At 44.3% G+C, this 16,414-nt stretch overlaps 1 protein-coding gene and 1 long non-coding RNA gene across 2 annotated transcripts; both read right to left on the bottom strand.

Moving 5' to 3' along the window:
• Window positions 1-609: 609 nt before the first annotated feature.
• LOC141101748 (probable serine/threonine-protein kinase DDB_G0277449) lies at window positions 610-10,980 on the bottom strand. Its single transcript, XM_073591047.1, has 4 exons — window positions 10,866-10,980; window positions 10,441-10,599; window positions 9,856-9,984; window positions 610-9,533 (listed from the first exon to the last, which is right to left on the bottom strand). Exons 1-4 carry the CDS (start codon window positions 10,875-10,877, stop codon window positions 9,378-9,380), a joined length of 456 nt encoding a protein of 151 aa, XP_073447148.1. The 5' UTR covers window positions 10,878-10,980; the 3' UTR covers window positions 610-9,377.
• An 813-nt stretch (window positions 10,981-11,793) lies between these two features.
• On the bottom strand, window positions 11,794-14,759 carry LOC141147691 (uncharacterized). The gene is made up of 3 exons (XR_012245104.1): window positions 14,593-14,759; window positions 12,671-12,762; window positions 11,794-11,856 (listed from the first exon to the last, which is right to left on the bottom strand). It is a non-coding gene; the product is annotated as an uncharacterized lncRNA (long non-coding RNA).
• Between the last annotated feature and the right edge of the window lie 1,655 nt (window positions 14,760-16,414).

The raw sequence follows: 16,414 nt of genomic DNA, 5'->3' as shown, positions 1-16,414 counted from the left end.
TTTAATATATATATAGTCAGTCTCATATATATATCCACTGTATCCAGTTTAGCTAGATCTGACTGCAGTCCGTTCCTGGTGTGCTGTTTCTAATATACTTCAGGCAGGCAGGTGATTCAGTTAGTTGCAGTGTATTTAATTGACTATATATATATATATATATATATATAGTCAGTCTCGTGTATATATATATATATATATATATATATATATATATATATATATATATATATATATATCTATCCACTGTATCCAGTTTAGCAATATCTCACTGCAGGCCGTTCCTTGTGTAGTCTAATATACTTCTGGCAGGCAGGTGATTCAGTTAGCTGCAGAGTATTTAATAAATATATATATATATATATATATATACACACACACACACACACACACACACACACACACACACACACAGATAGTCTTGTATATTTTTCCACTGCATATAGTTTAGCTATATCTCACTGCAGGCCGTTCCTGGTGTACTCTTTCTAATATACTTCAGGCAGGCAGGTGATTCAGTTAGCTGCAGTGTATTTAATATTTATATACAGTCAGTCTTTTATATATATATATATATATATATATATATATATATATATATCTGCTGCATACAGTTTTTCATACTTTTCTGGTGGTCAATATTGTAGGCCCATAGTTATTAAACTTCTGTTGGTGTATACAGTACCGTGCACCCCTTTTGCAGTTGCTACTACTTTCCTGGTGGTGTACACAATACATACAGTGCACCCATAGTTATTACACTTCTGTTGGTGTACACAGTACCGTGCAACCCTAGTGCAGTTGCTACTACTTTCCTGGTGGTATACACAATGCATACAGTGCACCCACAGTTGTTATTATACTTCTGTTGGTGTACACAGTATTGTGTAACCCTAGTGCAGTTGCTACTACTTTCCTGGTGATGTACACAATACATACAGTGCACCCATAGTTGTTATTACACTTCTGTTGGTGTACACAGTACCGTGCACCCCTAGTGCAGTTGCTACTACTTTCCTGGTGGTGTACACAGTACACAATACAGTGTAGTGTTTTTTTGCTAAACAAAATTTACAGCATGTCCGGAAGGCCACCAAGGAGAGGCAGACGCTCATAGGCCACTAAAAGAGGACAAGCAGGCTCTGTGTCTACAGTCGACAGTGCTGGTCCTGGATACGGTGCATCCTCAGTACGCGGCCGTGGGGCATGCTTGTCATTTTTTCCTGCAGCTGGCCGTGTTTTTGAGCCACAGCATGCAGAAGAGTTGGTGGAATGGATAACAAAGCCCTCCTCATCCTCCGTCACCCAGGCTCAGAGTAGTTTGCCTGCCAAAGCGGCCTATTCCATTGGCTCCTTGTCAACAAACACTCCTTCCCTAGCCCCACCATCATGCACGGAGTAGTCCCATTCGACCACAGTGACGGGTACATGCTGCAGGAGGATGCACAGCGATTTGAAGGCTCCGATGATGGTAACCAGGTTGAGGAAGGGAGTAACGTGAGCCTAGAGAGAGGGGGTGCCCAAGAAGGTCAAGAAACTGTCAGTCATGTTCCCCCCGCTGCAGCATACTGCCAAGTTTGCTCCAGTGACGAGGAGGGAGGGGATTATGAGGGGATGATGGTTGTATGCGACAATGGCACCAACCTCCTCTCCACCCTCCGACAGGGACACTTGACCCATGTTCCCTTTTTGTCTCACGTCCTGCATTTGGTGGTGCAGCGGTTCTTAATTAGGTACCCGGGCTTACAGGATCTCCTGAGGCAGGCCAGGAAAGTCTGTGGTAATTTCCGTCGGTCATATAATGCCAGTGCTTGGCTGGCTGACATTCAAAGAGAATGCAACCTGCCCAAGAACCGCCTCATTTGTAACATGCCCACCAGGTGGAACTCAGCGTTGGCAATGCTACAGCAGCTGCACACGCAGCAGATGGCCATCAATGAGTACTTGTGTGAGTATGGCACCAGGATAGGGTCAGGGAAGCTTGGCTTTTTTTCGCCACGCCAGTGGCTACTGATCAAGGATGCATGCACTGTCCTGTCACCATTTGAGGAGGCCACGAGGATGGTGAGCAGTGACAGTGCATGCATCAGTGATATTGTCCCTCTTGTCTTCCTGTTGGAGCACACGCTTTGTGGAATAATGGACAGGGCACTTGAGGCAGAACAGCGGAAGGAAGAGGAGTACTTCCTTACCTCTCAAGGCCCCCTTTATCCAGATACTAGTATTCCTGCAGGCCCGCCGATCACACAGGAAGAAGAGGAGGAGGATTGTGTCAGCATGGAGGTGGGGGATAACACTCAGCATCAGTAGCAGTCTTCAAGGGATCGTTTGCAGGCCCCAGAATCCCATGGAGTTGTACGTGGCTGGGAGTAGGTGGTTGAGGATCATGTGATCCTTAGTGACCCAGAGGACTCAGAATCGAATGCCTCTGCAAACCTATGCTGCATGGCCTTACTGATCCTGCAAAGCCTGCGAAAGGACCCTAGGATTTGTGGTATCAGGAGAGGGATCATTACTGGCTGGCAACCCTTCTTGATCCACGTTACAAAGGTAAGGTTGCAGAACTTATCCAGCCTTCACAGAGGGAGCAGAGGATGAAACATCTTCGGGAGGCCTTGCAGAAAGGTTTGTGCAATGCGTTTCCAGAGCCTGGGAGGTTTAAATTTCCTGGTGTTGGACAACATGTTGCTGAGGCTTCATTCAGTCACAGAAATAGCAGTGGAGAAGGTGGCCATTTGACCGATGCCTTGAGGAAATTCTTCTGTCCTCAGCGCCCAGGTCTGATTGGTTCCAGCAACCATCGCTAGCGTCTGAATTACATGGTGCCGCAATATCTAGGGGCAAGATCAGACTTGGAGACCTTTCCACCAGAACATCCACTGAGTTACTGGGTCTTGAAGATAGACCACTGGCCAGAGCTTGCTCAATATGCAATTGAGCTACTGGCCTGTCCTGCATCCAGCGTTCTTTCTGAATGCACATTCAGTGCTGCTGGAGGCTTTGTAACCGATCACAGAGTGCGCCTGTCCACAGACTCTGTTGATCGGCTCACATTCATAAAAATGAATCAGTCTTGGATCACCAGCTACCAAGCACCTGATGCTGATGTAACCGAATGATTTTCCATGGATGTGGGATCCCTTGAAGACTGCATATGCTGAGTGACTATCCTATTCCGCCTCAATTTTCATGATGATAGCTAAGAATATTTTCGGTTCAGGGCACCCCCACCACTACCTAAGGCCCAATTTTTCTGCCCCTGTTTAACAGGGGCGCATATTTACAATTTTTGATATAATATTTCACAGCAGGGCCTGATCCTATGCTCAACAAAAGTATCTGTGAGGCTTTACAGTGTTGTGCCACCACCTCCGCCTAAGGCCCAATTTTTCTGCCCCTATTTAACAGGGGCGTGTAATTACTATTTTTGATCAAATATTTAATAGCAGGGCTCGTTCCTGTGCTCAACAAAAGTATCTGTGAGGCTTTACAGTGTTGTGTTACCACCACCACCGCCTAAGGCCCAATTTTTCTGCCCTGTTTAACAGGGGCGCGTAATTACAATTTTTGATCTAATATTTCACAGTAGGGCCTGTTCCTGCGCTCAACAAAAGTATCTGTGAGGCTTTACAGTGTTGTGCCACTACCACCACCGCTTAAGGCCCAATTTTTCTGCCCCTGTTTAACACCTATATCCTATTTCTTTACTTCTATTTGAACAAGAAGAATGACTCTGAATAATTCCTCACATGATGGGATTATCCATGTGAATCAAAGGGCCAGAAGCACACACAGCCTCTCCCCGATGGCCCAGAGACTCAGACATCCACACAATCTTTGGAAGGCACTACCATTGCGCTAACTAGGCCGGAGATGACTTGGTACCTCCACATAACGACCTGACACATGGCAGTGAACGGACCACTGCTTTCAGCCAGTCCAGGACTATTAATGCTGTGTTCCCCGGCCACAGCATTCTACACTGACCTTTCTCTAGGAGGATAATAGTTCTGTGTCCCCGGTCACAGAACGCTGCTCTACTCTCCTCCGCTTGACTGCTACTTCTTCCTTCCAGATCTCCTCCAGCATGCAAGTCCTGTGTTCCCTGGTCACAGCAGCTTGTTACTTCTTTAAGGATGAAGATCTTTATCTTAAGCTCCCTCCTGGCGGTTCCTCCATCCCTCCTCCACGCACAGCGCATCCCCATGTGGGGACACCCAGAACAGCAACTCGGTACTCTATTGTGTGTTCCTACTTTCCAGAACTCCTCCCTGGAAACATGTGACCCCAGCTTATATGAGAGGCCTGCCCCCTGCCAATACCACAAGAAAATTGGTCAGGGCTCCTCACATGAGCTGCCTAATACTCAGATCTCAAGTCCAACCTCTCTTCCAGAACTATCCTTCTGAATACAGGGGAGGCATCTCTGAGTCAGAACACAGGTGGCCACACCCCCCACTACACTGAACACTCCCAGTCCCAAATCACAACAACGAGGTCCAACCTAAAGCACAGGCCTGGCTAAATTTACCTGCACTTGGGCCCTGAGCTAAAGAAAATACTACTCTAGCACCTACCTTTAGGTAGAGGGTGCTACACAGTGTTGTGCCACCACCACCGCCTAAGGCCCAATTCTTCTGCCCGTTTAACAGGGGCACGTAATTACAATTTTTGATCTAATATTTCACAGCAGGGCCTGTTCCTGCGCTCAATAAAAAGTATCTGTGAGGCTTTACAGTGTTGTGCCACCACCACCACCGCCTAAGGCCCAATTTTTCTGCCCCTGTTTAACAGGGGCGTGTAATTACAATTTTTTATCTAATATTTAACAGCAGGGCTTGTTCCTGCGCTCAACAAGAGTAACTGTGAGGGATTACAGTGTTGTGGCACCACCACCACTGCCTAAGGCCCAATTTTTCTGCCCCTGTTTAATGTAAGAGCGATTCCGCGTCATATGCTTTATGGCGGATCGCTCTGGTGACAGGAGGGGGAAAGCACATCCCGCACTCCCGGCTCTCTCCTCTGTCATTTCTCCTTTGTGGACACTGCTCCAGGCTGCTCTCCCCTTGTCCCAGCCGTGAGTGCAGGGATGGGGGGGGAGACCAGGTACAGCAGCCTGGGGGGGTGGCACAACTAAAATCAGCACCCCCCCTAGATCCAGCCATGGTGTCATCCCTCTGGCAGGTGTCACCCGGGTGCGGTTCGCACCCCCTTAGCAACGCCATTGTCAATCGCAATGAGTGATGCACAAAGGTGGTGATCTGTTGATATGGCAAATCACCACTATTTCCTATGTTCAAACCCAAAATGGACAGGGTTATGTAATACAATATAAGTCCAATGTCATTAATGTCGTCCAGCAATGTTGATCCATGTCATTCACAATGAGTGATGCATAAAGGTGGTCTATTGATATGGCAAATCACCACTATTTCCAATCTTCAAACCCAAATTGGACAGGGTTATCTAATACAATGTAAATCCAATGTCATTAATGTCGTCCAGCAATGTTTATCCATGTCTATCACGATGAGTGATGCACAAATGTGGCAATCTTTGGAAGGCACTACCATTGTGCTAACCAGGCCGGAGATGACTTGGTACCTCCACATGACGACATGACACATGGCAGTGAACGGACCACTGCTTTCAGCCAGTCCAGGACTATTAATTCCGTGTTCCCCGGCCACAGCATTCTACACTGACCTTTCTCTAGGAGGATAATAGTTCTGTGTTCCTGGTCACAGAACGCTGCTCTACTCTCCTCCGCTTGACTGCTACTTCTTCCTTCCAGATCTCCTCCAGCATGCAAGTCCTATGTTCCCTGGTCACAGCAGCTTGATACTTCTTTGTAAATCCAATGTAAATCCAATGTCATTAATGTTGTCCAGCAATGTTTATCCATGTCTATCACGATGAGTGATGCACAAATGTGGCAATCTTTGGAAGGCACTACCATTGTGCTAACCAGGCCGGAGATGACTTGGTACCTCCACATGACGACCTGACACATGGCAGTGAACGGACCACTGCTTTCAGCCAGTCCAGGACTATTAATGCTGTGTTCCCCGGCCACAGCATTCTACACTGACCTTTCTCTAGGAGGATAATAGTTCTGTGTCCCCGGTCACAGAACGCTGCTCTACTCTCATCCGCTTGACTGCTACTTCTTCCATCCAGATTTCCTCCAGCATGCAAGTCCTGTGTTCCCTTGTTACAGCAGCTTGATACTTCTTTAAGGATGAAGATCTTTATCTTAAGCTCCCCCTTGTCCCAGCCGTGAGTGCAGGGATGGGGGGGGGGGAGACCAGGTACAGCAGCCTGGGGGGGTGGCACAACTAAAATCAGCACCCCCCCTAGATCCAGCCATGGTGTCATCCGTTTGGCAGGTGTCATCCCTCTGGCGGGTGTCACCCAGGTGCGGTTCGCACCCCCTTAGCAACGCTATTGTCAATTGCAATGAGTGATGCACAAAGGTGGTCATCTGTTGATATGGCAAATCACCACTATTTGCAATGTTCAAACCCAAAATGGACAGGGTTATGTAATACAATATAAGTCCAATGTCATTAATGTCGTCCAGCAATGTTGATCCATGTCAATCACAATTAATGATGCATAAAGGTGGTCTATTGATATGGCAAACCACCACTATTTCCAATCTTCAAACCCAAAATGGACAGGGTTATCTAATACAATTTAAATCCAATGTCATTAATGTCGTCCAGCAATGTTTATCCATGTCTATCACGATGAGTGATGCACAAATGTGGCAATCTTTGGAAGGCACTACCATTGTGCTAACCAGGCCAGAGATGACTTGGTACCTCCACATGACGACCTGACACATGGCAGTGAACAGACCACTGCTTTCAGCCAGTCCAGGACTATTAATGCTGTGTTCCCCGGCCACAGCATTCTACACTGACCTTTCTCTAAGAGGATAATAGTTCTGTGTCCCCGGTCACAGAATGCTGCTATACTCTCCTCCGCTTGACTGCTACTTCTTCCTTCCAGATTTCCTCCAGCATGCAAGTCCTGTGTTCCCTGGTCACAGCAGCTTGATACTTCTTTGTAAATCCAATGTAAATCCAATGTCATTAATGTCGTCCAGCAATGTTTATCCATGTCTATCACGATGAGTGATGCACAAATGTGGCAATCTTTGGAAGGCACTACCATTGTGCTAACCAGGCCGGAGATGACTTGGTACCTCCACATGACGACCTGACACATGGCAGTGAACGGACCACTGCTTTCAGCCAGTCCAGGACTATTAATGCTGTGTTCCTCGGCCACAGCATTCTACACTGACCTTTCTCTAGGAGGATAATAGTTCTGTGTCCCCGGTCACAGAACGCTGCTCTACTCTCCTCCGCTTGACTGCTACTTCTTCCTTCCAGATCCCCTCCAGAATGCAAGTCCTGTGTTCCCTGGTCACAGCAGCTTGATACTTCTTTGTAAATCCATTGTAAATCCAATGTCATTAATGTCGTCCAGCAATGTTTATCCATGTCTATCACGATGAGTGATGCACAAATGTGGCAATCTTTGGAAGGCACTACCATTGTGCTAACCAGGCCGGAGATGACTTGGTACCTCCACATGACTACCTGACACATGGCAGTGAACGGACCACTGCTTTCAGCCAGTCCAGGACTATTAATGCTGTGTTCCCCGGCCACAGCATTCTACACTGACCTTTCTCTAGGAGGATAATAGTTCTGTGTCCCCGGTCACAGAACGCTGCTCTACTCTCCTCCGCTTGACTGCTACTTCTTGCTTCCAGATCTCCTCCAGCATGCAAGTCCTGTGTTCCCTGGTCACAGCAGCTTGATACTTCTTTGTAAATCCAATGTAAATCCAATGTCATTAATGTCGTCCAGCAATGTTTATCCATGTCTATCACGATGAGTGATGCACAAATGTGGCAATCTTTGGAAGGCACTACCATTGTGCTAACCAGGCCGGAGATGACTTGGTACCTCCACATGACGACCTGACACATGGCAGTGAACGGACCACTGCTTTCAGCCAGTCCAGGACTATTAATGCTGTGTTCCCCGGCCACAGCATTCTACACTGACCTTTCTGTAGGAGGATAATAGTTCTGTGTCCCCGGTCACAGAACGCTGCTCTACTCTCCTCCGCTTGACTGCTACTTCTTCCTTCCAGATCTCCTCCAGAATGCAAGTCCTGTGTTCCCTGGTCACAGCAGCTTGATACTTCTTTGTAAATCCATTGTAAATCCAATATCATTAATGTCGTCCAGCAATGTTTATCCATGTCTATCACGATGAGTGATGCACAAATGTGGCAATCTTTGGAAGGCACTACCATTGTGCTAACCAGGCCGGAGATGACTTGGTACCTCCACATGACTACCTGACACATGGCAGTGAACGGACCACTGCTTTCAGCCAGTCCAGGACTATTAATGCTGTGTTCCCCGGCCACAGCATTCTACACTGACCTTTCTCTAGGAGGATAATAGTTCTGTGTCCCCGGTCACAGAACGCTGCTCTACTCTCCTCCGCTTGACTGCTACTTCTTCCTTCCAGATTTCCTCCAGCATGCAAGTCCTGTGTTCCCTGGTCACAGCAGCTTGATACTTCTTTGTAAATCCAATGTAAATCCAATGTCATTAATGTCATCCAGCAATGTTTATCCATGTCTATCACGATGAGTGATGCACAAATGTGGCAATCTTTGGAAGGCACTACCATTGTGCTAACCAGGCCGGAGATGACTTGGTACCTCCACATGACGACCTGACACATGGCAGTGAACGGACCACTGCTTTCAGCCAGTCCAGGACTATTAATGCTGTGTTCCCCGGCCACAGCATTCTACACTGACCTTTCTCTAGGAGGATAATAGTTCTGTGTCCCCGGTCACAGAACGCTGCTCTACTCTCCTCCGCTTGACTGCTACTTCTTGCTTCCAGATCTCCTCCAGCATGCAAGTCCTGTGTTCCCTGGTCACAGCAGCTTGATACTTCTTTGTAAATCCAATGTAAATCCAATGTCATTAATGTCGTCCAGCAATGTTTCTCCATGTCTATAACGATGAGTGATGCACAAATGTGGCAATCTGTTGGCAATCTTCCAACCCGAAAGAGCCAGGGTTATATTCCACAATGTAAATCCAATTGATATTGTCCTGCGATGTCGATCCATGTCAGGAGAGATGAGAATTACACTTCACATGTCTCAGGAGGCTGACTGAATGCGCATCTGGATTTCGTGCATGCGCACTTGGGGTCACAGCTGGCTCCCTAAGTCTAGTTGGCAATGCCGGGGATACAAAGACCAGCAAAGTATCGGCCTGGCTTAGTTTTAGTGAGTCTTTCTTAAATGCCAGCAGACCTTATTCTTTCAATTCCTATTCAGCATCTTGCTCCATTTCTTGCTTATGAAGCTGAAGCCATCAAACAATCTCTGTTGCGTATTTGCAATTCTCCTCTCTTTCTTTCTTCTGTAGTGAATCAGTTTCTTCACTTCAAATTGCTCATTTGTGTCTATTTCTGGGCACTGCAACAAGAAAATACATAAATCAGACTTATTCAATACATGACATACCAACCAGGAGATGCATTTTCAAATGTAACACTATACTACCTGTTACCATTATAACTGATATTTCAGTTCTTCTATGAACTTATAATGATATTTAATAATAATAATTAGCAGTTGGCTGCATGTGGAATATAGCAAATGTACAAATGATCATGTTTTTTTTTTTTTTTGCAGTTTATAATTATTCTGCAATTCCTAGTAACTGAAGGCAGCTCCCTATTAAATGATCTCCTTGTATGTGCACACATTATATTAATTGTACTTCCAATGGACTTACTTCTGGCATACACAATGGTGATGTAACCTTTCCTTCCTCCAACTTCTTCCAGTCAATAGGTCTGAAGAAGGGGTGTTCTTGCAGTCTTTTCACTGCCCACCAGCGATCTCTCGGATATTCTTCAAGAAGCTGTAATGAAAAAGATATGAAATTTAGCATACAGTAGATTGTCACTAATAAAAAATGATAAATTAGCCAGTTTAGTATCGGCTATTTAAACAACAACAAAAAAAATCTTATACTGTCATATTTTAATTCCTTAGTGTAGTTTTAAATTAAGTTATGTCTGCTAGAAGGATCTAAGGTAACATTCCTGAACTGGTCTAGGAGTCCCCCCAACAGCTCATATTTTCAGAATGTCACACGGGTAGTTCAGATGTAATGCTGACCTCCTGTGTGGTCAATATCCTGCCATAAAATCTGTATTTAACACTTTCAGAAGTCATATACCCCCCTCTGTGCTTTCTGACTCTAATCTCTTCATCACTATGGGACATAGCAATGCAGAAGAGCCTTTTTTTATATAGACAACACTAAGGACCTATAGCTCTTAGATAATTCTAATTCTAGAGTATCTATACTTACTCGCTCAATAACATCTCGAAGGTCAGGGTCGATGTTCCCTGGATAGAAGTAGTTCCTGGATCGGACTGATTCTGGCTCTGCTCCTGTGGCCATTTCGAACAGGATGACACCAAGTGAATAATAGTCGGCCATGGCATCGTAGGGTTTGTTAGAGTAAACCTGATAAAACAGAGAGAAAGGGTAACTATAAAATAAAGCACATGATCAACCATACACAGAGCAGTAATAATAGGTAAGTAATAATTGGTAGAAATGACAGGTCACAGTGTGGCCCCTGATGTTTTTTAGGCTTCTTGTCACAATCATTGTGACCCTGCTTCCTTCATCTCCAAAATTCTTGTTCTTTCATTATGATATGGCTGATAAACATAATAATATAAAATGGATGTGGTAAAGGGGCAAAAGAAGGGTGTTTTTTTACTTACCTCTGGGGCCATATAGGCTGGAGTACCGGCACAACTATACACTTTCTTGGATCCGAAAATATCGACTTTAGAAAGGCCAAAGTCTGCGATTTTTACATGGCCAGAGCTGTCAAGCAGTATGTTCTCGGGTTTCAAGTCTCTGTAAAAGAAAAGGAGAGAGTTATATTTACAGATCAAATATTTAAAATCAAAGTTCACCCAATACTAATAGGTCAGTTTTAGATGGGTGCCAACGGGTTAGATCACCTACTAACTTTCTGCACCACTTTATGAATCTCAGCATGAACCTCGTGAGTTCAGTTCCCAGCTTACTGCAGTTGAAGAAACCATGTCAAGTCCCAGTCTGTCATTCTGCAATGCTTTAACATCTTTATTGAAAACAAGGGAGTAGAAACACTCCATAGGCCTTCTTCCCCTGTCACATTTTTACCCTTCTAGTGGGACATGATTAAGTCCCAGTAGGGGGCGATATGTATTCGAATGAGAAAGCCTGGGGAGTAATTCTATCCACATGTCTTTAATAAAGTTGTAGACACATTGCGGATTGATGAAGTGTGCTTCAATATTGTTTCTTCTACTGGTTTATGGGGGTTGATGGAGCCCAGAGCAATCTTTACATCTGTGGCTGGTATTGTGGGGCTGCTGAATGGGACATGGAGCCGTGTTAGAAGGGGACATCTGCAAATACTGCAGTTATAAGGAGAGAGATTCTTAGCTTGATGACATATTTAATTAAAATGTATTGAGTATGGGAAAGTGAGGCTCTTTAACTTAGATGCACAAAAGCTTCAGCAGCAGGCGACAGAACTGGCAGCAGGCAATTCAACCCTTGTACACCCACCCACAACTAGAGTACCAGTGTTGGGTGGTGTTATCCTTTAATAAAGAATGGCAAATATGAAGGCAAGATCATGATGGAAACGCTTACCTATGAATGATACCATGTCCGTGCAGATATTGCAGAGCACAAAGAAGTTCGGCAGCAATAAATCTGTAAAAAAAGAGAGAAGGTCTATTAATATCACATGTCTCACAGAAATAAGTAAATAAATGAATAATAGATGATTCCTTCCTTGCTGTGCAAGTCATAGGAAGGAATGTATTACTCTGACAATGATAGGCACTGTTCAATTTTTGGGGTAATATATTAATTGGTCCTAAACCAGCCCATAGAGATTGGATAAAAGTCACCTGTTCTGACCAAAAATCTCATGTCTGTGGTAGCTAACAACCACTGGCTGAGATCTGTCAGGTTGGAACATTGATTGTTCGGGGTTGAAGATACAGCCTTGCACACTAAAATAAACTAAAGGATTTAGCCATTTTCTGGCAGGTATGACATTAGGCTAGAGGTATACAGCAGAGGTTTTTCCTGATGAAGGCTTACTGAGGTGTGTGTGGGCTGTTATAAAATTAGGACTTATTATATTAATACTATATTTATGAAAATCCTTCATTATGACTGTTAGCCCTCACCCTTTGTTCGGGCCACAGTCACACCACGTGAAAAACATGCCAAAATGCATATCACACTCGTGGTGCCATTGATTCCTAATGACATCTCAAACGCAGGTAGTAGTTGCCTGAAAAAACGCACCAATATGTACATTGCAAAAGTGCGTGAGGCTCACTGCCAAAAAAAGTCCATGAGTTACTTTGGCACATTTGGCACATGTAGGGCAGCCCATACAAGTGAATAGGCTGTCCTGTGCTGTTGCACAATAAACATGCAAAAAAGTGCAAATAAACACTTCACATGGTGCAGGTGTAAATGCATCCTTGAACAGTATCTTTGTGAGCCGTACCTTATTGCAGCAGTTGATAATGGAGCAGAAGACTTGATCAGGTCGCATAGCTCTCCTCCTCTCATGTACTCCATAACAAAGAAAAGATCTTCCTGTAAAAGGCAGAGAGAAATATATAGGTTCAAAAAGGTAAAGTGGATGTGGGGTTTGTGTTTTGTCAGAAATGCAGAAATATTGGGCTTAAGATAACAAAGAACAGCACTGGATTTCTCACAGGATCAACAGGTTTTTTTATCTTTTCTTATTGAACAGGTATAGCAGAATGCTTTGATTTGTATATTTAATAGACCAAGTGGGAAAAAAACAAGAGATGGTCACTGTTGGGTTTACATTCACTTTAAATCTAATGCCACGTACACACGACCGGACTTTATGGCAGACTTTGTCCGGCGGACTTTGACAGACTTTATGACGGACTTTCCAAATGAACGGACTTGCCTACACACGATCAACCAAAGTCCGACGGAGTCGTACGTGATGACGTACGACCGGACTAAAACAAGGAAGTTCATAGCCAGTAGCCAATAGCTGCCCTAGCGTCGGTTTTTGTCCGTCGGACTAGCATACAGACGAGCGGACTTTTCGACCGGACTCGAGTCCGTCGGACAGATTTGAAACATGTTTCACATCTAAGTCCATCAAACTTTTGAGAGAAAAAAGTCCGCTGGAGCCCACACACGATTGAATTGTCCGACGGACTCCGGTACGCCGGACCAAGTATGCCGGAAAGTCCGCTCGTGTGTACGCGGCATTAGTTCAGAATACGTAGCTTGGCAAGAACTTTAAATATATGTTCACCTCATTGGGAAAGCAATATACAGAGCCACATAACATGCAAACATGTTCTACCAGGCTGCCATTACAATGAGTCTATCATAGAGAAGTAGATATGTGCGATTAGTTTCGTACGAATCAAAAATTTGCACGAATTTCCGGAAGTTTGTACATTCGTACGAATCTGAAATACAAATTTTTATGCATATGAATTCTGTACGAAATAAAAAGTTAAAAACCTAGGAAGTCAGCACAGCACAGGGATGGTGGGAGCCCCTCATAATGATAAATTCATCATAACCAAAATTCGTAATTGTTACGAAAAGTTAACAAACCTAAAAGTTAAAAACCCAGGAAGTCAGCACAGCACAGGGATGGTGGGAACCCCTCATAATGGGCACAGCGGGTGTACAGTCAGACCCAGGAACTCAGCACAGGGATGGTGGGAACCCCTCATAATGGACACAGCAGGTGTACAGACCTGGGAACTCAGCACAGGGATGGTGGGAATCCTATGGGAATTTCTATGCTTATGAATTTTATACGAAATACGAAATTTCGTTAACGAATTTTGGAATTTTGGATCCAAATTCCGTTACAACGGAAACGTGACTGGTGTTTTGTTCACCAATCAGAGGAAGTCAGCACAGGGATGGTGGGAACCCCTCATAATGATAAATTCATCATAACGAACATTCGTTATTTTTACGAAAAGTTAACGAACCTAAAGGTTAAAAACCCAGGAAGTCAGCACAGCACAGGGATGGTGGGAGCCCCTCATAATGATAAATTCATCATAACGAACTTTCGTTATTTTGCAAAAAGTAAGAATCTAAGGAAAATTTGTATTTCGTACGAATCCGAATTTAATTTTCAGACACGAATTACGAAATACGAATTAATTTTCATACGGAACGAAACTTAACTAATTTATTGACGGCGCACATGTCTAGAGAGAAGTACAGGAGTATACCTGATCTGAGTCAGTGAAAACAAAGTCAAAATAAGAGCGACCAGAATTCCCAACATTCTACAATGGCAGCCTCTGTGAAGCTGGACCATCTCTAATGTTTTTCTGGTTTGGGGATTTGGGAAATAGATAATATGGATGTGATTTGATGAGTGATTGATAGGAATGTGACACTTACTTCTGATTGGAAGGTTCCATAGGCGTGTGTACAAAAAGGACTCTCTCCAACCTTTTCAAGTATTTGTCTCTCTATAAGTACACTTTTAGGATCTTCTTTTAATAATTGCCTTTTCTTTACTACCTTGACTGCCAGTTTCTGGTCTGTGGCAGGATGGGATGCCAGGGCGACCTAAAAAAAAAAGAAAAAAAAACACAGGACACAAATGATTAGAGCTAATTCAGCACCAGGTTCTGAAAAGGTTACCACTGGGTCCCCAGCAGCAACCCCCAGCCTGGCTACAATTGTTAGCATGAAAACACAGTTTATAGAGCGTGAACGCAGCAGGCCTTCAGCAAGTTGTAAGTGGTTTTGACTGTTAGTCACTACCTTCTAGACTGTTAGTGAACGGGGATAGCTTTTAATGGGCTTTTATCAGGCTGCAGTAGGGTTTTAGCAAATTTAGAGAAAACTACAGCCAACACTCACTCCTAAGTCTGTATTCAGTGTTCCTATATTGGGGCTAAAGGTTATGAAGCTCTGAAGCCAAACTCTATAGAATCTGCTTAATACAGTTTAAATACACATTAGATTAATTGCCTTATCAACAGATGATGTGCCGAGCTGCTTATTGTGTATTACACCTCCGACAGACAGCACACCACTAACATAACTTTAGGCTAGAATCACTCCACTTGCTTTGCATTAATTTAACACACACTAAGTACATTTGAGATGATGTGTGTTGGCATTTTTTTAAATTTAACAATGATGTAAAACAACTTTATTGTACCTTCCTTAAAGCACATTTCATTAAATGCATTATGTTCCAATTTCATTGAACACACACTTATGCCCTGTACACACGGATTTTCCGACGGAAAATGTGTGATAGGACCTTGTTGTCGGAAATTCCGACCGTGTGTGGGCTCCATCACACATTTTCCATTGGATTTTCCGACACACAAAGTTTGAGAGCCTGCTATAAAATTTTCCGACAACAAAATCCGTTGTCGGAAATTCCGATCGTGTGTACACAAATCCGACGCAAAAAGTGCCACGCATGCTCAGAATAAATTAAGAGATGAAAGCTATCGGCTACTGCCCTGTTTATAGTCCCGACGTACGTGTTTTACGTCACCGCTTTCAGAACAATCGGATTTTCCGACAACTTTGTGTGACCGTATGTATGCAAGACAAGTTTGAGCCAACATCCGTCGGAAAAAATCCATGGATTTTGTTGTCGGAATGTCCGATCGTGTGTGCAGGGCATAACACATCACTATGGTGTAAACATGCCATATTGGAAATAATAGATTTCAGTTTGTCATTGAGTAACACAGCTTAGCGCGTGTAATGTAAATGGGAAGTGGTAAGTAATACAGTGGTATGACCTCCGCCGACAGCCTATTGTTAGCCCACTGACAATATTAATAACCAGCAACTCGCAATACATTAAACCTGCTGTTCATATATCTTTGATTACTTACTTTTCCGTAACTACCTTGACCAAGTATTTTATGAAAGATGAAGCTGTCAAGGTTAAAGTCAGCTGGTGGATCGCATCCCACGTTGGTTCCGGGCACATCCCTGACTGCCTGGTTGGCTCCCTCACTGACCACCTTGTTGACTGGCTTGCTGACAAGCTCATTGGCTGGCTCGCTGACAGCCTGGTTGACAGGATCACTGACAACCTCGTTGACTGTCTTACTGACTGCCTCGCTGACTTCCTCCTTGATTGTCTTGCTGACTGCCTCGCTGACTGCCTTGCTGACAGCCTCGTTAATTGTCTTGCTGACTGCCTCGCTGACTTCCTCGTTGATTGTCTTGCTGACTGCCTTGC

This window comes from Aquarana catesbeiana, linkage group LG06 (assembly GCF_042186555.1).
Source record: "Aquarana catesbeiana isolate 2022-GZ linkage group LG06, ASM4218655v1, whole genome shotgun sequence".
Classification (NCBI taxonomy): domain Eukaryota; kingdom Metazoa; phylum Chordata; class Amphibia; order Anura; family Ranidae; genus Aquarana; species Aquarana catesbeiana.
Note: the sequence above shows the minus strand (reverse complement) of the source record. Positions and strands in the feature narration are given on the sequence as shown.